The sequence below is a fragment of the Sinohyriopsis cumingii genome, chromosome 4 (genome assembly GCF_028554795.1).
Source record: "Sinohyriopsis cumingii isolate HCF-2022 chromosome 4, ASM2855479v2, whole genome shotgun sequence".
Lineage (NCBI taxonomy): Eukaryota > Metazoa > Mollusca > Bivalvia > Unionida > Unionidae > Sinohyriopsis > Sinohyriopsis cumingii.
The window spans coordinates 25,516,885-25,540,695 of NC_142964.1; the positions used below are offsets into that span (position 1 = coordinate 25,516,885).

The 23,811-nt window shown below is 42.7% G+C and overlaps 1 protein-coding gene across 2 annotated transcripts in view; it reads right to left on the reverse strand.

Moving 5' to 3' along the window:
* LOC149800831 (uncharacterized) overlaps nt 1–23,811 on the reverse strand; it is an 82,732-nt gene that overhangs the window by 58,485 nt on the left and 436 nt on the right. For both annotated transcript variants that reach the window (XM_089954831.1, XM_089954832.1), the window contains exon 2: nt 1,040–1,134. In XM_089954831.1, the coding sequence (XP_089810957.1) occupies nt 1,040–1,134 (95 nt within the window). The remainder of the gene's footprint in view (nt 1–1,039; nt 1,135–23,811) is intronic.

Consider the following 23,811-nt stretch of genomic DNA (forward strand, 5'->3'; position numbering starts at 1 on the left):
TGATTATACAATGACAGTTTTAACAACTACTAAACATGGAGTACTGATAGTGTGTTATAAAACAAATAACCAAAATAAATCTTTTTTTATTTGCATATCTTTTAAAAGCAGTTTGTTATTCTAGTTTTCTCTCGGTAGAATATTTACATTGAATATAATTTTCGGAGTAAATAGTTTCTTAATTAGACGAAAATGTAAGCGGCGAAGGGATTATTTTATTACAGTTCCCCACCCCTCCCATTTTTTTTTTACATTTTACGCTTTTCTTTCTAATTTATTAACCAGTGTGTCTATTTTCACCATTTTGCGTGTTTACAATCAAAATTTGAAATTTCTTTCATCTTTCAGATTCTTATCAACCTTGATAGGTGAGAAATGAAGTGTATCCTTTTTGAAGTTTATTTTTCATTCTGTCCTTTTTTTAAGGCCTATTTCATGTATTATGTATAAAAGCTCTCTTGCAAATCTCATTGTGCAAACATTTTTGATCTTTTACGTGACTTTGTGTTAAGAATCTGTTTTGTACATTTCATTGCCCCTCCCCTTATTTTCTACCGAAGACGGGGACGAAGACACTGAATTCAGTGAATATTCCTAAATATGGGGAACACCGTAGGTACCCGTGCCTCGCCGTTACCAATGAGTGTGACATAACAATCCGTCGTAACTCGAGCAACCTTCAAGGATAGTTTTCGGTTTACGGACGAGACCAGAAGTGACCCAACTGATGAATCCCGGAAATCCAAGCTATCAGTCAATTATTTTTCTTTCGAAATTCCAACGAGCCTGTAGCCAATCTTGCCTTGACTTTATGCTTCAGCTTGATACATGATCCACGCGATTAGCAAATCTGATTAACAATCACCAGAAACAAAAAGATGTGAAGAATACGTCTCATTTACGTTTGATATTGAACTCAAAGATCATTAAATTTACAGTTACCAAAAACGTTCAGTCTTCATAACGTGTAATATAATTCAGAACTTATCGCATATTATAACTTCCAAAATACTTCTTTATAATTACCAAATGTACATACCTATTTTTCGTGACGTCAACAAAAGAATCGAGTCGAAGGTGAATTTCCTTGTGGTTTTGCAAAATATCCTCGATGTCTTTTCTCGCAGCTTCAGTCTTAAAAAAAAAAGCAAAGGTTAGAGAAGGTTTAATATAGTGTGCTTGATACAAGGTATGGTAATTTTGATCTTGGACCGTTATCTTAATTATGTGTGACCAGTCGTTGAATTTACCTGAAATCTTGTATGCAATATTATTATAGGTGTAACGGTTTTATCCTTTTGTATTAGATCCCCCACCCACGTCCCTTGTGAAAAGAGACTTTTACACATAATTGATAGTTACAGTTAAGTTGTCTTGACTATCTTGCTCTTAAAAGGTATAGTGCCGGTAGAAGGAATCTCTTATTTGTCAATGGCTTCCTCATTTCATCTCTATTGTATCAATGGCTTTTAGCATTTCATATATTTTACAAGCTGAAACATAGGGTACAAATAAGTTCAGTTACCTTTTCCATTCTTTTTGGTTGATAATTAATGAAATATCAAAGGTTACGTGATTGTATTTGACATAAGAAACTGGTAAAGCCTATCAGCTGTCATTGGAAAGACCAAGTACATCGTGAGAGTTATACATCAGAATTATCAAAACATTTTGGAATCTGAACGAAGTTTTCTTCTAAGTATGGAGTAGTTTGTTCCTAATTTCAGAATTATAACATTCAAACTATTACTTTTAAAAGTACTGAATCGTGACTTTGAAAATAATACAATTGCCTAGCTAGTTGTCACATGCCTCCTACGGTATTATTTCTCACACCGGAGAAGGACGGAGAATTTATATTTAGATTGGTCCGAGCCCCCAGTCAGCAATACCGACGGTCCAGGTAAATAAAAGACTCAAGGTGAAAGGTTTGCTACAGTCTGGTCTCTATGAAAACTGCCCTGGGGTAATTTCTCACTTACCTGTCGCTCTGAATCCCCGGTCGGGACATCACTGACTGAGTGTAAAGCAAACAAAGGCGCCTCGACTCGGAAATATAATTCCTTTTTAACGTAGCCGCGAACAGGTCGTTGCGTAATGTTTACAAAACCGACAGTTTCTTTGTCCAGAATCGGGTCTATAGTCGAAACCGTACGTAATACCTATTAACATATCCAGGTGCTCTCACTACGAAGTAACTATAACAAAATATTTGCATACATGAACCACGAAGCATCAGCAAATTTTCCCCACAACGTGACACTGGTAATGTATCCTTGAAATAAAAAACCTAATCGCTGCCTTTTTTCCTTACATATTGTTTTGTATATATCATGAGTATCTATAAAAAAGAAGTGCAAATAGCCACAACTTTAAATTGCTTTACCTCATAAAACACGATAGTAGTGAAAGGGGGCACCCTACGGACAATGGGAATTAGCATTACAAAACCCCTTGGGCAAATCTACGGACAATGGAAAATTAACATGGAGAAAAATCGTGGGCAAATCTACGGACAAGGGGAATTAACATGGGAATAAATCGTGGGCCACTTTACGGACAAGGGGAATTTAACATGGCGATAAATCGTGGGTCACTCTACGGACAAGGGGAATTTAACATGGGATTTTTTTTTTTTTAAATTTTTTTTAAAAAAAAGGGGTAGGCAATTCAAAGACTATCTCTTTTCGAGAAATATGGCTGGCCCTGAAAAGGGCCTTTGGGTTTTCTTCTTCTAATTTCTTCTTTTCCTCCACCAAGTTCTTATTTTATCTCCTACACTCTTCTTCTCTTTCTTTTTTTTTTCTTCTCCTCCTCCTCTTCTTTCTTCTTCTCTTCCTCCTCTTCTTTCTTCCTCTTTTCATTTTCTTCTTCTTTTTCAATTTTTTCGTTCCAATTGCGTATTCTTATTCTTTCCTCTTCATCCTCCTTCTCCTCCTTGATCTCTTTCATTACACCACTAATCTTGTCCTTTGCTTTCCTTAAGTTATTAATTTCCATCTTCACACGATGGGGACTATAGGAATAATGGTCTTCAACCAGTCTTAATAGCATCTGTTCCATTATTCCTAAGTTGTCTAAAACGTCTTGCAAGGTTTGTATTTTGTCCATTTGGTTTGACGCCATCTTCTTTTTATTCTTTGCAGAATGGTTTGAACGACGAATACTGTGGGTTATTATAGTGAAAGCGCGGACGTGATGGAAAACATCCCCTAAAAACATAAAATTCATCTTACCTAGATCATGACCCATCAACGCGCGTACGTGAAGTAAAACATCCCCTACTTTTCTCATTTCATATAATATAACCCTAACTATACTCTTCAGACACGCTAAGAAACCCATAATCTACTATTCACACAAACATACCTTAGCTCTTACAAACACAAACACACAAACTCATACCCTCACACTATCTTAAAAAAGAGTTAGTGTTTATATACACACTACTCTACCTACACATATTGGCAAATTGATCGTTATTTCTTTTCTAGAGTATTGGGTAGCCCTGAAAAGGGCTGTTTTTTAAACTCCTGATGCACCTATCTAATGGTTGCACCGTCCTGGCCTTGCGCCACACACGCATCTTCTTCCCCAGTCTTCTTTCACCTTTCTTCTGGGGAGCGCAGAGGGAGGATGATTCGCTTCAACACCCCAATCCTCTGTCTCGGGAATATTGAACGACATCCTCTCTTCTCTTTTCTTTTCCTCTTCTTCCCTCTCTCTTCTCTCCTCCTCTTCCTTCTTTACTCTTGCTTCTTCTACTATAGCCTCCGCTGATAGTTCGTTTACTATGCGCCTGGCATATTCCAGGTGCATCTGGAGTTCTAACAGTTTCACTATTCTGCTAGTCATTCTTCTGGCTGTGTTGATCAATCAACAAGGGTAGCTGGACTGCCGAACGAGTTTCAATTTATACTGAAAGCGCGGACGTGATGGAAAACATCCCCCTAATAACATAAAATTCATCTTACCTAGATCATGACCAAAAAAAACAACAACGCGCGGACCTAAAAGAAACACTCACTCACTTTTTATGCTACCCATCACTATTTTAAAATTTTTTCATAAATCACTTCAATAGACTATCCACATACGCAAAGCAATCCAATCTAACCCAAAATATACACCTCATACACCAAAAAAGACATCATTTTAATCTACTATCCACACCAACTTACGTGAGCTCTTACAAACACACCAACACATACCCTCACATTTTTAAAAGCAAGAGTTAGTGTTTATTTTCACACTACTCTACCTACACACATTGGCAAATTGATGGTTATTTCTTTTCTAGAGTATTGGGTAGCCCTGAAAAGGGCTGTTTTTTTTTTTGTTTTGCTATGGCATTCTTTTTTTAGTTTCTAAGAATGCGATGTCCTCTGAGGATAGACTTTCTGGCGATAGGTCTGCTTCTTCGAAAAGAGAAGAAGAACTCTTTCGTGTCGATACGGCAATCGACAAAGCCTCTGTCAGGTTCAGGTTGCTGCTGCTGCTGTTGCTGTTGTTGCTGCTGTTGCTGCTGTTTCTGAAGTCTGTACTTCTCTGTCCATTCTTCTTTTTCCCTGTTCACTTCTTCTCTGAAGAGCTCTTCTATCAGGTCTTCAGTGATTTTTAACATTCTCACATTCTCTATTTCTTCTGGCTTCGGTATCAGACTGTGTCTGACCCTATGCAAATTCACGTAGGCTTCGTTGAGCTTAGCTAGTTTGGAGCACATCTTCGTAGGAGGATGAGTCGACAATGGATGGTTAGACTGGAAACAACCCCCGTTCTTAAATTCAAAGCGCGGACGTGAAGGAAAACATCCCCCACACGGTTTTCTAGTCTCAACGTTTCAGTGAGTGTCATGAGAGGGATAGTAAGAAATGAAAGAGCATCAATTCAACATTCTTATAGCTAAACAAACCACAAAGGCATTTTTTTTCAAAACACAACATTTTTTATTCAAAAATCACTTAACACTAAACAACAACAACTCTAACATTTTTTAACAATAATCCAACACTATAACATCAAACAATTTTTTTCAAATCACAAACATTTTTTCTCAATGGACAATCTACTTTGAACAGGGCTGACAACGTTGTGAATGAAATTGTGATTTCCACTGTTGGAAATCATTAGGCCATTGATGGACACTACGTTTCCTAGCTTGAGACAAAAGATAAGCATAATGGTCACAAAACCATCGATCTACTTTCACATCGTTTCTAGCAGAAGAACGAGGATCGAAATGAGTCACTAAATGTTCTAAGGAATAGCCCAGGCTGCGATGATGCAGAAAATACACACAGTACTGTCCACACACCAAGGAATCTGTGCCTTGTAATTTCACGTTATTGAATCGGGTGGTTTGAGCATTTCTTCTCATAAAGTCGATGATATCGTCTTCCAAAGGGGGCAATCCGTACGAATCGAAATATTCCACACATCCTTCTTGAGGAAAGTAGACGGCTACCCAGTGGGTTCCTGGGAGATGACTGTCGTCCGTGTTGATCACGTAAGCTTGATGGTCTTTAGGTTTGCGATGAGGGAGTTCATCTTTAGCACAGACGACAGGATTCCAAGAAGACGTATACGAACTGTGGTTCAAAAGGTAATAAAGTTCCCAGGTATCCATTGATTTGTGTGTTGTTTTTTTTCTTCTTCACAGGTAATAATAAGTCGTCAATTCGATCCTGACTTTTTGCTTGAAAATGTCTGACGAATAAACGGTTATTCGTTCTGTTTCCTCACTCTGATTTAGGAGAGCTTCGATACGATGGATCTCTTGAGTGGTTAATGGTGGACAAGAATGTTCACGCAAGTCTTTATACCACTGGTGCAACACGTCTTTGTCCGAGATGAGACTCCAAGCTTCGTCCAGATACTCGTCCAATTTTTCTTCTTGACTTAACATTAGGCATTTATCGTGTTGAATTTGACTGGGATGATCGTTTTGGCATCCATAACAATTTTTCTTGATCAATTCCGTCATTTTGTCGACCAAGTGTTTGGCAAAACAGGAGACTAAATGGGCTTCTTGTTCTGGCCATCTCGATTTCATCATGATCACTTCTTCTTCTTTTTCCACTGTCTCCTCACATTCCATCTCCAAAGTTTCTCCACTAGGTAAAGAGGGATAACAGTCTTCCATAGCTTCTAATAATCTAGAATGACTTCTCTCAAACTGTTGATTTCTATGGTATTATCGAATTCTGCATACAGGATGACGTTCACTGTCTCTGGCACTTTATCTGCAAACTGAAGTTCCACACGAATCTGGCCAGATTTTATAGGGTGGAAATGTCCCTCGTCGCTGCCTTGGTCTGGAGTGAAATCGAAAGCCCACAAAGCATAACCTCCTGCATAATCTTCGTACGTAATGCCGTGACTGGTGTTGGTTCCTAACTGTCCCGTGGCTTCGTACAGGGACAAGTACGATCTCAAGTAATTCATTTTTTTGGGATCAAAGTCAGGTTCGAAAGGTCGGGTACACAAGGTTTTGCCATCACGACTGACTTCGATTTTCTTCACCTTGAAGTGATGAAAGTTGAAAGGATTTTTACCCAAAGTTCCGTTGAAGGCTGCATTCTCGACGATACCAATGATTAAACGCTTGGGTAGCTGTCCTTGGAACAGATGATCTTCGATCATGGAATGATGTCCAACGGGAATGGTGAACGTTTTCACTTCCACGCGTCGTATGGGATACTTGGCGGTCGTTCTGCTCAATGTTTGACTGATGTCGTTACCCACTTTAGGTAACACTTCCACGCGTCGTATGTAGAGCCTGGCTACCTCGATGTCAGTTTTGCAAGGGGTATTACCTATCAAATGGAAAGCGGCACTCCTACGATTCAGTCTCAGGCGAACATTCACCCCGTTTAGCAAATATTTCTCTTGCAACCACATGTCCAAATGCAAACGATCCATCAGTTCTAAACTCTGTCCATCTTTGATTCTTTTTCTTCGTTCTATAAATCCATCATTGGTTTTTTTGGCTGTTGCATCAGTTTCGAAATTTTCAAACTGCTCTGCTTCGTCAGCTTCCCATAGCACACAGGCATTCAGATGAGTGTTCTTGGCGTCTATTCCGTACGTCAAGAGATTTTCCAGGTACGCTCGATAAGGGTAAGTATCCATGCTGCTGCTGACCAGTTTATTGTTCAAGTACAAGTCCACTCCACTGAACAAGGAATGCATGAAATTGTTGACGGGAGCTATTACCTCATCGCCATCTAGGGTCGTATTATCCTCATCGACAACTTTGACTTTCAGGTACAAGTAACTGCTATTCAGATCGATGTAATCTTCGGGCTGTCCCTTGATTTCAAACTCGATGGGAGCTGAGGCTATCAATGAGGAGACGGGGTGAAATTCCACCCATTGGGATTCTTGCATCGTCATCATGGTGGGGGGCATGGCAAACAGATCCAGTTCCGTCTTGGAACAAGCGCAAGACTCTCGGTGCATCATTTTGTTCTGTGTCTCAATAATCGAAAACGTCTAAGTCTCGAACGGTTCTTCTTTTCTTGGCCTTTCTTGCTTGAAGTCTGGTGAAAGGGTGTTTTCTTCTTCGTCGTCTCCTTCTGCCTTGTCCTTGCTGAATGCCTGATTCGGTAGCGTGCAGGGCATTTATAGGTGTGTCTCGTCGACCCAAAATGTCTTTGCCCGTTTGCAACAAGACATTTTTGCCAGCCCTCATGAAGGCTTCTTTAGGGTTTTGTTTGTCGATGATGACATTTTGGAGAAATTCTTTGCCTTGCGTCAGTGCCGCATCTTTCAAGGCGTGCAATCCGCGTGTCACCATCGGTTTCAAGACTGGGGCCACCGAACGAAAGGCCGATTTTAACATGTCTCCTAAGCCGTGTCCTCGCTGTCGTGCAACCCCTCGGTACACTGGATACATGACTTACTTACGAGTCGTGAGAGAACCGTTTTCGAAAATGGAGTTTCACCGTGACTTTTCCTTTGGTGAATGGAATATCTTGTCCCAAATCTCCTTTTATAGTAATGTTGACCGTGTCCAAATACGACTTGCTGACAGGTAAATAGTGAGGATGGACAAATTCGCGGTGGACGTGGTAAGTGTTTCCACCTTCCTCGTCAGCGTTTGCGGCAGAATCCACTTTGAAAGGAATGACACGCAGTAACGGCACAGAGGTGTGTCCCACCACGTTGTACTCCACCACATCGGAGTACACGAACATCAAATTTAGTCCTTGGTTCAGTTCTAGCGGGGTACGAAAATACTTGGCAAAAGTATCGTTGTCAGAAATGACTAGTAATTCGCCTTTTTGTTGTTCTACTTTCTTCCTCAGCTCCATGTCACCGCCCAACATGTCAAACAATTCAGGACAAAATAAGAAAGACATGATTTTGGGCCCCTCAGGAAATTTTATCAGGAAGCGACGAGCTGTTTTGTGGTACTCCAGGGTGACACTTTTTTTGACACTTTCCAAAGCTTTCAGAAACACACCATTAAACCTGGTGGCTATGGTGCTGACCAAATGTTGACCACTAAAATAATAGCCTGGGGGAATGAACAAGTGATAGGTGGTCGACTTTAGATTTTGTGGGCTACGGGTTCTCTTGTCATATTTGCTATGGGTATCCATCCACTGTTGCACTTGCTCGTCATGAACTTCCACATCAAATTTATTTTGATTGGGAAGGACATTGAGGACTTGGGTCGGGTGAATCATTTCTACTAAAGCCACTTCCCAATGGGCTTCGTGATCTAAGGGGATGGCTTGAGGTAATTTGGCCGTGTAACAGCACAACGTGTTGTGGGGAAACACCTCCATGGAACTGTCACTGGGTAAGGTTAAGTAAAATTGGTTTTGGTGACTCATAATTCCAGAGTTCTGTGGCTGTCCGAGGGAATATTACTGGACGTCAGAGGCGTGTCTCCGCCCAAAATGGGGTTCTGGTTGTGGTTGTTGGAGTGGTGACTGACACTGGCACTGGACACAAGGTTCCCGGGGTTCCCGTTCGAGGAGAATTTCAGGGAAGGATTGGGAAGCAGGTAACCGATGCAACTGCTCAATAAAATGGTCCACAATTGTTTGTCTCCTTGTTGCAAACTCAAATTGGCGATGGCTGCCCCGATGACACAATACACCACGAAGATTTGGCAGAAAAAGACGATTTGCGTTTTAGGCACACGTTCTCCACACCACACCCACAAGGGTTGTTTTTGTAAATCTTGCACAGAAGAACTAGGGGAAGAAGGAGTGGTCGACGTAGCTGCGTCTGATGTGTGAAAGGGCATGATGGTCACTTCTTCTTTTTATAGTCGATGACTTGCGAAGCGTCGATCCAAGAATCAAAACTGGGTGGATATCCTTTCCAACGTACTTTGACTTCTTTGACATGTCGTTTGCCCACTTTACGGGTTCTGCGTTCGAGAATGCTTTCGATGTCGTACACGTCGTCTTCTTTTTTGGTGACACGTTGTAACTCGGGCAAATAAAACGTTCCTTTGAGCACTTCTCCGTTCATGTCTTCCAATTTATAGACGGTAGGATGACGGCCATGCACTCGTCCAGTGACGCGAAACAATTCGGTCGTCCAGTTAGGTAAGTAACCTTTGTCGAAAGTGCGTTTGGTTTTGCCAATGCGCACCCAATCTCCTACGGTCAACTCTCCACTTTTCTTAGGGACAGCCCTCGTCGGGGACGTACCGAACAGGCGCTCAAACACCAGCACTTCGTTGTCGGGAGTCACGTCTTGCGGGGCACGTCCGATGCTTCGATGGTAAGATTGGTTGTACGCTTGCACCAGGTGCGGTAAGATGTCGATGTACTTCAGAGTGTGGTGATGCGTAAAATATTTCCACATGCGTTCTTTCAAAGTGCGTTGAAAACGTTCCACGATGCTGGCTTTGGTTTCGGGATTCTCGGTGGTAAAAAAATGAATGTCACGTTTCTTTAATTCTTTTTGGAAAGCTTGGTTCAGAAATTCGGTGCCTTTGTCCGTTTGCCATCGAAGAGGGTGACGACCGCTTTGTTTCAACACCCGTTGCAGGGCTCGCACTAACTCGCTGCTCGATTTGGAAGTCAAGGGCACGACCCAGGCAAATTTGGAAAAGACGTCAATGACACAAAACAAATATTTGTAGCCACGATTGTAGCTGGCCAATGAGAGACATCGGCTAAATCGGCTTGCCATTGATGATCGATGCCTTCCACTCGGGTGCGACTTCTGGCAAACTTGCGTCGAATGGGTTTGTGTAAAGTGTAGGTAGCTTGTTCTTGTAACCATCGTTGCACTTGAGGTAAACGGAGACTTTTCAGTCGAGTTTTGGCAGCACGATACAATTTTTGAACTCCTGCGTAACCTGCAGGATGGGAGGGATCGTAGTAAATGCTGGCTAAGACTTTTTCCATTTTTTTTTTGTGTTGGTTGGTGTGTTAATAAGTCACCCACTCTTCGGTGATGCTACTTTGGGTGGGTCGAAAGGGTGGTTTGGAAACGGATTTACGTGTCCGATGGGCTATGGGAGTAGAAGTCGAAGGTAGTGGTGGTGGTAGTGGTGGAGGTGGCAATGGAATGGCTTTGGTTTTCTTTTCTTTTTCGCTTCTGGTTTCTCTTCTTTCTTTTTCACTTCTGTCGAAGGAGGTGTGGACATCATCTTTTTAACCCAAGCTTTCATTTCTTCTCGTTGGGGTGTGGGGGACGGGGTCAACAAGGATGCTGCAATCTTACTAGAAATGGGAGCTGCTGACGGTGTTTGAAACACTTCGCGCGTCTCTTCTTCCTCAGGTCTTTGTGGGGTAGCATCTCTGGTGACGGTTGGGGATGACAGTAGTGGTGGTGGTGGTGGTAATGATGATGATGGTGCTGGACTTTTCATCAAGGTCTTAAAATCTTTCAGAGTGGGTAAAGCTGTTTCGTCTAAAGCTTTCTGGTGAAAGAGTTGCAGTCTTTGCAAGAGTTGGCCGTACTTTTGCGATTTTTCTGTTTCGGACAAATCTTGGCGATCCATCAAGGATTGCAATTCGTGTTGTAACTGGGACATCTCGCTCAAATTGGGATTGGGAGGTAAATGCGGGGTGCGTTGTTCTTGCCACCGATGGTATTCCATCCATCGTTTGTAAGGCACTAAAGCTAGTTTTCGTCCTTCCATGGGGTTGTCAGGGGTCGATTCTGAGATCTTGGGACTTCCGAGGGCCTTTTTATCTTGCTCCCACCAGTCCTCCCAACATGGTTCCCAAGACTCCTTTCAGTATGGGGCCTAACAAGAGAGGTAAAATGCCTCCACGTTGGACCAACATCTTCTTTTTTTGACGAATGGGAATTTTCTTTTGAACCATTTTCCGAAGAACGTGACGATGTTTGCCTAAGCATTGTTTCTGGTGTTTGGACAAAGGGATCGTGCCTTTCAAGACGTTCAAACAACATTCGCACACGGTATCGATGACCTCTTTGGAGGCCGTTTGAATGAGTTTTTTTCGTAGGGGTGGAGAAGCTTTGGACAGGACAGATAACATGTCCCCATGTTTGGCTAAACGTGGTGGCAGTCCTTTCCTTTTCTTTCCTTGGGGTTTTCTGGAGGGTGACATCTTTGAGTCTTCAGGAGCACCAAAAAACACTGATATCCTACTCGGTCACAGGCCTTTTTTATACTGGAACGCGTCGCCATTGATTGTCTTTACGTCGTATCAGTTTGAGGACAGGCATGACACGTCGTGCAGGGGTACGTAACGGACTAAATCGAGCCAGTTCTTGCTTGGACAAATCCAGTAAACTTTGTAACATGCCCGATCTTTCATGGACTTTGATTTTGGGAGAAGGTACTTTGTGAGCAGCAGCCACTGCCGCTAAATTGGAAGGTCCTGCCACTGGGGAAGTTCTTTTGGGGGTCATCAACGGAGAAGTTCTTGGTGTAATCAACGTCTCCAAGTACTCTTCAGTTCCTGGTGACATCAACGGAGAAGTGGACAAACGTGAGGCTGTCGGAGACGCTGTGGCAGGTCGTGGTTTGCGAGTGTAAGGCTGCGTCCTGGCCGCAGTGCCTCTCTTGCGACTAGTTTTCTTCTTCTGTGGACTTTTCTTTTTCTGAGGACTTTTTCTCTGTTTCTTTTTCTGGGGGCTTCTTTTCTTTTTTCGGGGTGGTGTCTGGTAAGAGGAGGGTCCCGCCACTGGAGAAGTTCTTCTCTTTGGGGACCTGGTCTTTTTCTTCTTGGGGCTTCCTTGAACTTTTGTCTTAGGGATAACTTTGGGGGCATTAGGATCCCATCTTAAGAGTGAGCGAATGATGACCCCTCCTAGAGTACCGCTCCCTCCAGGTTTCAAAATGATTTGTTTTTTGGTTTGAGTGTCGATGCGGGGTTCGGCCAGTTGGACCAAAGCGACTTTGTTTCGATCGAAAAAGCGTTGGGTTTGATGAGGAATCTGAATGATTCCTTGGAGTAATTGACGTGCCGTCACCGTGAACCATCGTAAGACTTCTTTGAGGCTAGCTTCTAAGACACGAGCTCGTGTTTGTGGATCTTTTTCTCGACTGATGCCATACAAGGCACGAATCAATTTGACGGGAAGATGCGACTGAAGGGACGTCATGTTCGCACTGAGTGTGAGACAGACGAAAAAGGGTCTGAGGTTTTTATAGATTTTTTTCATGGGGAGTGAAATGAAGTCGAGGACGGAGACGTGTACAGGACAGGCCCTCCGTCTTGGCACCAGTGGTGAAACAAGTGGGTACGAAATCGCAAATCCTCGGGAGTGGTAGGTTTCAAATCGACGAGTAAATAGGCGTGTGGCGTTTGAGTGGCATCGTCGTACGCCTGAGTCAGCCAAGGCGTTCCTAACTGTTTGGCTAAGACTTGCACTTGCGATTTATCTCGAGGGCTTTTAAACAAGACCACGTAATGCGCATTGAGACTGATGGTGCGATGGGCTTTACTTTGTTGAAACAAATTTTGGGTGATGTAAACGACACTGGCATTACGGTGATGCCCTTTGCGCGTGAACCACAATTTAATTTCTTCTTCGTCTTCTCCTAACATGTCGTCGAAAATGACCAAATGGGTTAGACGGGAGTCAGAGACGATGCCGTCGTCTTCTTTAGGAATGCCTTCCACAAACACGATGGAATCGCCTTGACTTTCTCGCAAGAGGCTGTACGCCGATTGCCACTCTTTGTAACACCACACGATCCGTTGAGGGGGCCGATCGATCAAATGATGTTTATGCTCGATCAAACGTTTGACGAATTCGGTTTTGCCCGAACCGCTAGGTCCAGCAATGAGCATGTTAAAGGGATGGCGAAGATACAAAGCCTCCCAACTGGCACGATCTAAGTGTTCGTCGATGACTTTGACAGTAGAGGAAGAGGGAGCAGAGACAGCAGAGGTAGCCATGGTGTGAGAAATGTCACTTGTGACACGAAAAACAAACAAGACAAGAGTTTATATACTTTTTTCAGAACACGTTTATTGAATGTTTCAAATATGAACACGAAAGACAAAAATACATACAACCCAAATAGTGATGTACAGGAATATAAAACACAGCAAAGCGATCAAAGTGGAATATAAACAAGTGTCTGTACAACATGTTTTGGTTAACCAAGATGTCCTAGGGACAGTGTGTAATGTTCTTACAGTCTCTACATGAGGTATTGTCACACAAGTGTCCTCCCGGAATGACCTTTCAGGAATATCCATGACAGTCCTGTCCTGAAGCGAGTGGTTGTTCTCGGTGACGGGTTCTTCTGGCACCGTCACTAACACAGGTTGAAAAGTAACTTTTTTCCTTGAACAACTCTTGTGCATACTGGGCCACTTCTTGGGTCCAAACCTCAAAACTCCCCTTTTTCCAGTCACGAACATCTGTCCAATGAGGGTGTAAGTCACAAGCTACACACACATCGTCATACACGTCTTGGGTAGCTAAAAGTTGACGAATCTTTTTTTCCTGTTGAGGACGAGAAGTATCCAGATGAAACCGCAAGGCTTTGAGCAAAAGGAGTTTTTCGTGACCATTTAAGGCCATGGAGGTGGTAAGTATTGATCGTAAAGAGTCCACAAAGAATCGGCTGGTAAACGAAATCCCAGAAAACAAGTCACTAAGACACACACCACTTGTCGTCCCAAATTGAATGGATACAGTTCTTGCAATAATCGATGGTAATGATCCACGGTTTGAATATGGTCATTGAGTTCCTTCCACGGAATCTGTTGGATTACATACGACATAAGTCGTGGCATAGCTGCCTGTTTTTATAGTCTCTTTGTTTCGAAAAGAATACACGTACTTTCTAGCCAGTGATGTTCGTTTTCCAGTGGGTAATGTAAATCTTGCATACTGTAACCGAAACGTCAGAGTTCGATTAGAAGTTTCCTCTTCCGCTAAGTAGATTCCACGTAAAATATGTTGGTAATCCTTTACCTCGTCTTCCTCAATGGGTTGCTCTAGGTGAATCTCGAAGTAACCAAAATGATCAACACGTGAATCATCGGGGGCCTGGAAGTATTGAACAAGGTCTGACCACTGAAACAATTTCTGACGAATCAGTTCTCTTATACCTTTCAGGTACCAGTGGTTAAAGATCTGGTGACGTAACGGATGCAATTGTTCTTTACGTTTCACTTGTATTTTGACCAGTTCTCGATAAATGCGTTCTCTCAACTCCACAGGCAAAGCACAAATGTTCTCTTGTAAAGTATCCATGAACAGATTATTATGGTAAGAAGTTACTTCAATGTCTCGGTCCCACTAAGGGTAAGTAATGACAATTCGGTGACCATCGAGCATGTTCTACGTAGGCCGAATCTTGCGGTTCCCAGTGGTGAAGTGACACACCGCAACTGAAGCACTTGACTTTATCTCCTTCGCCCAAGTAGAAAAATCCGGCTCTGGCTAATTCTTCGGGGGTCGGTCCTCCCAGATACTTAGGCCATTTTCCTTTGAACGATTGAAGACGATTTTCAAAGTCGCAGTATTCCGACAAACGCACAGGGAACGAATATTCGTCTTTCACAGGTTCGTTTCGATGAGGGTTGAGTGACATGGGTAGGAGTTTGCTCAGGGCTGGATGACATCCGTAGGGGGGTAGACGTGAAGGTGAACATTCCCCTTTAAAACGAAACCCAGTAAAATGTCCAAGAGGACGAGCGGCATCACTTTCGCATCCCACAGGTTTGACACGCACAGCATCACTTTCCATGATAGGGGTAGGGGCACTAAAGTTCCCATGATGCTTTACGGCATCGCTCAGGTCACAAGGTACAGCATCGTACCCATCGCAAGGCTCACAATCGCATTCCACTTCCGAAGCCTCACACTTGAATTGTGCCCTTCTAAACAACTTGTTCTGTGTTTCTCTGAAAGTATTCATCTTGTTCGCTCGGTCTTGGTAGTCACAATGAACTATCGATTTTGCCTAGGCTTCCTTTTTATATACAGACCAATACCGACGTGACCGTACGGTAAGGTGAAATGATTGGGAAGTCGAACTCGCTTCTGGTATACAATTTGATAGATTTTTTCCAAGGGTCGACTGACGATGTGGTGAGTGGGTAAACGTACAATCTTGTTCGGTTGATAGGTGGTCACTTTAAAGTTTCCATCCTCTCCCGATTGCAAGGCTTCTTTCAATACCCCAAAGTTGACCACTCGACTGGTACGATAATTCAGAGTCAGTCCTTTCACTTTGCACGTCGTGTGCACTTCTCCTTGTTTGTCACGGTATTCGTAGCCGTAATTTTTGGGACCGCCACTGACGAAACTTAAAATCTTGTCGTCGGGATGCTCGTCTGTCCAGGCTCCTAAACGGTCTCCTTCGATGTTAGGGTGATGTTGAATCGGGTGATGGATGTAAATGCAACTGTCCGTGTCAAAGTACAGGACGCGTTCTTCTAACAGTTCTAAAGCTTCGTACAATTTTAAGCGAGCATGGGCTGTCACGTAAGCCGCAATGATGACATTTCCAAAAGGGTCGTCTTGTACAAAGTCCAGATCTTCTTCGTAATTGACCAAGATCAAATTCTCTCGAACGACGTCCACGTGTTTCATGTATTTGGTTTTGTCGTGAATCATCTGGAAGTAGCGGGAAGGTTCTGTCAAATATTCCGTCTTGGGTAAACACGGGCGTTGTGCCATTTTACCCCACAAGCAATTTAACATCACTTTGGCAAACGATCGCCTGCCTTCGTTTTTCTCGATGTGGTCTAAAGTGATGCCTTCTTGTTCGTAGTATTTCTCTTTGAATTGTATTTGGTCTTCGGGAGTGTGACACCAGGAAGGATAGCCGCTGGCTTCTTGCTTCAGTTTCAAAAAGGCATCCACGTAGTCTGCAAAAATGCCTTTCTGAGTAGGGTCACCCTTGCGGTATTGTTGTGTCTTGGGAAAGTGGCAAATTTCGTACACTTCTAACAGTTGGTATCCCATGTCCAGAGCTTTGAACAATTCTACGCTGACCCACGTTCCCGTCAAGGCCCGTTCTTCCTGGCTGTGCTGACAAGGTTGGTCTTGGTTGCACGTTTCGGCACAAGTACGGCACAAGGGAAACATCAGTTTGCCTTGACAATGGTGAGGTAAGACGGGATGGTAGAGGTTCGTGGGAGGCAAAACTTTGCACTTGATCAAGCCTTCGTATTGTCGAATGTTTTTCAGGTCGATGTGTTCCGTCAGCAATTGCGGATGCCCTACAGGAAAGCGACAATATTTGCACACGTAGGGATACAGCGAACACACGTCCAAGTATTTGATTTCTTCTCCTTTCTCTTCGTCGGCTTGGTACAGCAAACAGGTGGCATTGGTCCTTCCTCCGTACAAACTATCCCTCGGGTTCAGCGGGTCCATGAACTGGTAACTTTCCACGAGGCGTTTAAACTCGGGATCGGTTTTCATACGGTGATCGTACTCGTGTTCCCACATTTCCACCACTTGGTATCCTTGCTGTTCTAACTTTAGGCGTCGCTGACAAGTGTCCTGGTACAAGTCTTCCATGGTTCGTTGCAAAAACTGATTTTTAGTACCACGGTCAGGGTAACAAACAGGACATCCGTGAAATAAGCAACCGTTAAACTCGTACACGATCTTGGGGTTTTCTAAGTCCCAGCCATCGACCGAATACGTTCCGATGGTCTTTTCGCCCCCTCCGTTGCGGGCATGCTGAATCCACTTGTCTTCCTTGTCGCACAAGTAATGTAACCAACGTAGGGCTTTGACCGAGTACTGACGCTTGACAAAGTGGGTCGTTTGAGGGCTGATGACAGCCACGGTGTTTTCAGGCATGAATCGTTGTCGATACACTAGGGAACACGCTTTGGCAATGGTGCAAGCTTCTTTCAAAGGATCCACCCCTCCGTGTTCCATGAACAGTTCTCGAAATTTTCCACAGCAACGCCGTAAAATGTCCACGTCGGAACGACAATACTTTAGCATTTCTTCCTGAAAGTCGAAAGGGTCTGAGGCGTGAATCTGGTACCAAGCGTAGAAAGCTTCTCGTTGTTCGGTACGCATGTTGTCGGGGTCGTAATAGTGAGCCTCAGGCAAATGGGGTAGAACGGCGTGTTGATTGGCTTCCGTATTGAAAAAGTGTGGAAAGTACCCTTTAGCCATTTCTGTCATTCCAAACGTTTTAGGCATTCGACTCAAAAGCATGGCCAAATAGCTCATCGAATCTTTAAACTGCACTTGTCCCACTTGCATGAAAATGATTTTGGCTCCGTTCAAAGTCACTTTAGGACGCTCGGTGCCTTGTTCCGTATAGTGCCTCAAAAGAAACTGTCCATCGTATCCGGAGAAATTGTGAGCCATCACCGTGGCATGACGATGACAATCTCCGTAACGTTCGATGTCCTCTTGGCTCCACGTCTTGTCGATGGGGTCTAAGATCCATCGAGCGAAATCGGCTAGCGTGTTCGGCCCCCGAAAGATTTTTTCACGTCCTCCAGGAATCTTGCTGCAGTGAGGGCAATGACTAAAGATAGGTTCTTGAATGCACTTCTCGCACGCTCCATGAGCCACGCAGAAATTAGGAATGTGAATGCCAGTCTCTTGCATGCATTCGAAATCGAAAAAGATGAAATTGCCTTTCTTCTTGTGACCGTCCTCTTTCTCTGGTGGTGGTTGGTATTTTTGCACGTAACATTCGTGTTCCAAGTCCACGATGTGGTGACAAATGTGACATTTTTTCTTTCCTGAACATACGTGTGCCTTGGTATTATTGGTACGTATGCCTTGTCCACACGCGGGGCACAATCTCAGCAATTGACAAGCGCATTTCTTCTGTGAACCTTGCGTTTTCAAATGTTGTTGGTAACAGGTAGGGCTGACAAACGTGCGCAGACAAGTGGAACAAGGCACTGGTTCTTCGCTCAGACAGGGTGGAGAGGCCAAACATCCTGTGCATTTCCATCCACAATGCTTGTGTTGCTCTCGATTGTTATAACCATAGTCACATTTTTCACAGTAATAACTGTATCCCAGGAATCCAGTGATAGTGGTAATCGTATCGAAATGGTCATCGTGATGATAGACATGAATGTATTTTCCGTCCTTAAAATCTTGCCCTCGAAACAAGAGAGGTCCGCGCACTTCTTGAGGGTGCACTTTCAAGGTGTATCGTGGAGCTAGGACATCTTGCAATTTTTGCATCTCAGGAATGCCGCAGGGTGTGTCTTTGGACAGTCCGGCTTGTTGTAACAGGAGTTCTGCTTCATTTCGTTGTTTGGCTCTGTCGGGACGTTGAATAGTGTCCCAGGTTCTTTTCCATTCTACCGTGTCGTTCTTGTTGGCATAGGTTCGTCCCACCACGATGGCACGGGCTAAGCACATCTGGTCATGAGGGTTGTCAATTCGGACGAGACTTGTTTTGGTGTTGCGAAGGTCGTCCACCAATAACATCTTTTTGCGTCCTGTCCCTTGAGGAGGAGAGACGTGGGTCATGTCCAGTGTGGCTTTACCATCGGTGATGTCAAACTGATCATTAGATTGTTGTACGTGTTGAATCTTGTCCATGACTTTGGAAGCAGTCAATTCTGCAGGGGTGCTAAACTCGATCCAAACAGGGGATTTCAAACCGTCGTGTTGTATGGAAAGTCTCAAGCGATCGTCTTCTTTGGGTTGACATTGTCGCTTGAGTGCGGTGAGCAAAGAATCCCACACCTCGGTGATGAACACTTCTGCTTTCTCTAACGGCACTTCAGCCTTGAAATCTTTAAACTTCACCGTGTATTTGTAAGCCGTGGTTCTAAATTTTCTAGAGGAGCGCTTTTCCGTCTCTCGAATGGAATAGTACTTTTCAGGGTTAACTAAGGGTGGTGAACTTGGTTTAGAGGTTTCGGATTCTGGTTCACTCATGTCCTCTTCAAAATCACTGGCATGAATTTGTGCCAAGATTTCAGCCCTGGTACGAGGCGATAGATCACGTTTCTGCCTCTTACTTTCTTCTTCTTTCTTCTCGAATGAATGGGATCGTTTCATCTTGAAAGCAAAAAGTCAAATGACTCAAGTTCAAACACCATAAACTACTTTATAGTCATAGCAGACCAGCGTATATAAAAGGGTGTGTGTCTTGTCCTTTCACTATTCATTTCACTCTCAAGCCGAGCACAACGATGGAAGAGACTAACCAGATGGAACGTTTCGTCAGAGCTTTGCGAGGGGTCATTAGAAATTTCTCTTCAGACCAGCCTACGGACTACTCTCCTTCCTTTAGAGATAAAAGTCAAGATACTTGCTATATCTGTCAGAAGAAAGGGCATTGGTCTTCAGAGTGTCCAGACCGTCAAAAAAGAACAAAAACAGGGACTAAAAAAGACAAAAGTCAAGATACCTGTTATTATTGTCAAGAAAAAGGACATTGGTCTCCAGATTGCCCAAAAAAGAAAAAAGAGGAGTCAGAAGAAAAGAGGAATTCTTCAGAAGAAAAAGAGAGGGATTCTTCGGAGGAAGAGAGGGATTCTTCTGAGGAAGAAAGAAGACAGGTGAAGAAAAAGAAACAGGAGAAAAAAAGAAGAAGGGAAGAAAGCGAGGAGGAAGAAGAGGAAAAGAGTGTGACGGTGAAGAAATTCAAAAAACAGAGAGACTAAACAAGGAGAAAAGAAGAAATCAATGAACTTTTAATTAAAGTGTTGAGTTGTGAATTGTGAATTGGATTGTAAAAAATGGAGAAAAGAATAAATGAATGATATAAGGTAAGTGTCTTTGAGTTTTGATTTTAAAATAAGAAGCTACACTCACGCACTCATACACAGACACGTACTATAAGGGTAAAATGGGTGAGTTTTTTTTGAGTTATTGGCAAATTGAAATTGTATTTCTTTTCGAAAAAATGTGGGTGGCCCTGAAAAGGGCCTTTTTTTCTTCATGGTGCAGGGGTGAGTTTAAGCAATCAATTTTAACTGCCTTAAGCCTTTGCCACGGCCAAGGCCTACTTCTGGACTGCGTAATGTTGATGATGATTGGGTTGAAATCACTAAGGGTGGTACGGTAGGCTTAGTCACAGGGTTGACGTGTTTAGCTCGGGAAGGTCGTATTCTCTTCGGTCGTGATAAAGAAGTCTGATACATTTGTTTCAGACTTCTTAACTCTGCTAAAATGTCCAACAGTACCGTGACCGTTTGATTTTCACCCTCTTGTTTCTTTGCTGCTACTTCTTCTTGCTGTTGCTGTTGTTGTTTTTTTCTTACCTCTTCTTCTTGTTGCTGTTGCTGTAGGAGAAAAGCCTGTTCCGCTTCCTTTTGTCGTTGTATAAATTTCTCCAATTCTTCTTTCTGTCTCTGTCTAAAATTTTCCACTTGCGGTAATGAAGAAGGTAACGAAGGTTCCGGAACAAATTCTTGCGAGGAGAGAAAATCCACAAAATCCCAATTCACCTCTTCTGAAAGTAAGTCCGAGTTCCCTTGGGCAGTCTCCCCTGCTGGTGCACCCCAATGGATCGTTTTCTGAGTTTCCGTCATGTTGAATCACTGTCGCATAGATTGACTGCACACAAGCGCTAGCGAATCTATATAGACTACGTGACGTCACAGACTGCTCTCTTCGGATTGGATGTGGGCTGACTGAATTCTGTAACGCGTGTTAGGATTGGTGAATGAACTCAATCCGTTTCAATCCTTTCTGTCCCTATAAATAAGCGCCGTTCACTGCATTGATTCACCTATTCTCGGAGCCTCAACATGTGGACAGACGTTGAATCTTCAACCCTTGTGTCAACGATGATGTTCAGGACGGACATGCTCATGTATGTCCGATCCAAGTGGACCGTTGTCCACAGGACCAACAGCAGCCTGTGGATAAGAAGAGTCTATATAGAGAGACAAGGTTGCCTCAAGAGGACTCTGATGTATGGCCCTGCTGTAAGACGAAGTTTGAGGACAAGAAGATGTCGCAAATGCCCTTTATGTTAAGGGCATATTAACATAAACCCAAAGGCCCTTTTCAGGGCCAGCCATATTTCTCGAAAAGAGATAGTCTTTGAATTGCCTACCCCTTTTTTTTAAAAAAAATTTAAAAAAAAAAAAATCCCATGTTAAATTCCCCTTGTCCGTAGAGTGACCCACGATTTATCGCCATGTTAAATTCCCCTTGTCCGTAAAGTGGCCCACGATTTATTCCCATGTTAATTCCCCTTGTCCGTAGATTTGCCCACGATTTTTCTCCATGTTAATTTTCCATTGTCCGTAGATTTGCCCAAGGGGTTTTGTAATGCTAATTCCCATTGTCCGTAGGGTGCCCCCTTTCACTACTCACGATATCTCCCATGAGTTCTGATGTCTCTTACACCGTAAATCACTCTTATTGGATCTTATCAATGCTTAAGCTTCACTATAAAGCGCCCCTATGACGATGTAGAATTTTCTGCTGGAACAGTACACGTGCTCCTGAAAATACTGAAATAGGTTATTGGTGTGGATGTATGCAAATAATGGCCAGTTACTTCATAAAATAATCAAATAACTTTATGACGGAAGATATTAACTGAAATTGGTATTCCATTTTGTATACCCCTGCGAAGCGGGTGCTGATTAGGAATACCTTTATCCTTTAGAATGCACTATCCAAACGCACACTCCCATCACCATCGTATCATCACTACAGTAACATTGTATCGTCGCCATTGTATCATCACTACAGTAACATTGTATAGTCACCATCTTATTACCACTACAGTAACACTGTATCATCGCCATCGTAACATTGCGCACTCTGACACAGTGATACGATGGCGGCTTTAACCGGATCGCATACGTCCCACAGCACTGGGGTTATTGTATAAAGCTTCATAAAAGTCACAACCAGTAACTTAAGATGTACGCATTCTGTTGAATTTGGGGCTGACTCCTTTAGAGCGAGTTATGTGCTGGTGATGACTCCTTTAGAGCGAGTTATGCGCTGGTGAATTTGTGATGACTCTTTTAGACCGAGTTATATGCTGGGGAATTTGGGATGACTCTTTTAGACCGAGTTATATGCTGGGGAATTTGGGATGACTCTTTTAGACCGAGTTGTGTTACTGAACAGATTTTATTTTCACAGAAATGCTTGTCAGCTCATCAGCTACAGTTCCATTGATAATATATATTTCATTTGATAGCTGCAGTCACAGTTATGACTGCAATAACTTAAAGCCCTATTGAATTACCCAGACAAGATTTGCATTATCAAGATGATATCTCCATTGTCCTGACGATATTTGTATTGCCCGAACAAGATTTGTTCAAAACCACGTACAAAAACTGATATGTAAAGAGCAGCTGCTCTCTTGAAAAACTTAGGATTATTCTCGGTACTATAATGGAAGATATGTACTTAATACATTAACATACGTTAGTAAATAAAAAATAGACATTTTGTTTGGTTTTATTTGGGGTTTATATTTTTGTTTCTTTCCAAAAGTTGGATTTTGCCTGAATATCTTTAACAACGTCCATTTCTGCATATTTGTGACAAATCTAGCTATTTTGAAGAATTTTTTTCTCGGAATTATTTTGTTAGGAAAAAAAATTATCATTATTTTAATATCATTTAATTCGTAACAAGATTACTCGGGAATTTCCGTATATTCCTTACCGATGCAGAAAACCGAAACACCGGTCACGTGAAAAAATACCAGGTTACGTATCACCAGAAGAAAAAAAAAGCACGGTAAACTAGCATACCGGTAACACCGCGCACCTCTACTTTTTATGGAAACGATTGCCGTTAACGATATCGTGCGAGCGTTTTACGCTGGCGAGCAACATTCAGCCTAACAGTTTCTTGTTTGTTTGGCCTCTTTGCTTGTTCAATTCTTTTTGTAACAGCTGACTGCCCATACCACATACTGTAGGTCTATTTCGTTAGTAAGTCGTACACCTTGCACAGACTTTTCATTGTTAGTCTTTTGTTCCCCAGTCACTGTTTGTATGTAAATATGCTGAGACTTAAACAACCAAAAAATGGCCAAACGCCAGATGTATAATCTTGTTAAATATGGGATAATAACTAGCACGATACTTCAAAATACCATGCTTTGCGAAGCCTTATACATATGAGTGTGTAGCTTATGTACAGTGACAGTTAGATTTGTGTTCGTATTTAAATAAAAGCTATATGGTAAAATTAAGTACCCTGACACTAATCTTTTTTGTTACAAGTATTATTCATAAAGTCATAAAAAATCCAATAAAATTAGCCTGCAGAAATAAATACAACAGTACAGTAATACTGTTAGTAGATGTGTATTCTATCACACGTGTATCCTTTTACCTGTAACGAAGTAGATGTGTATTCTATCAAATGTGGATCCTTTTACCTGTAACGAAGTAGATGTGAATTATATCAAGTGTGTATCCACTTAGCTGTAATGAAGTAGATGTGTAT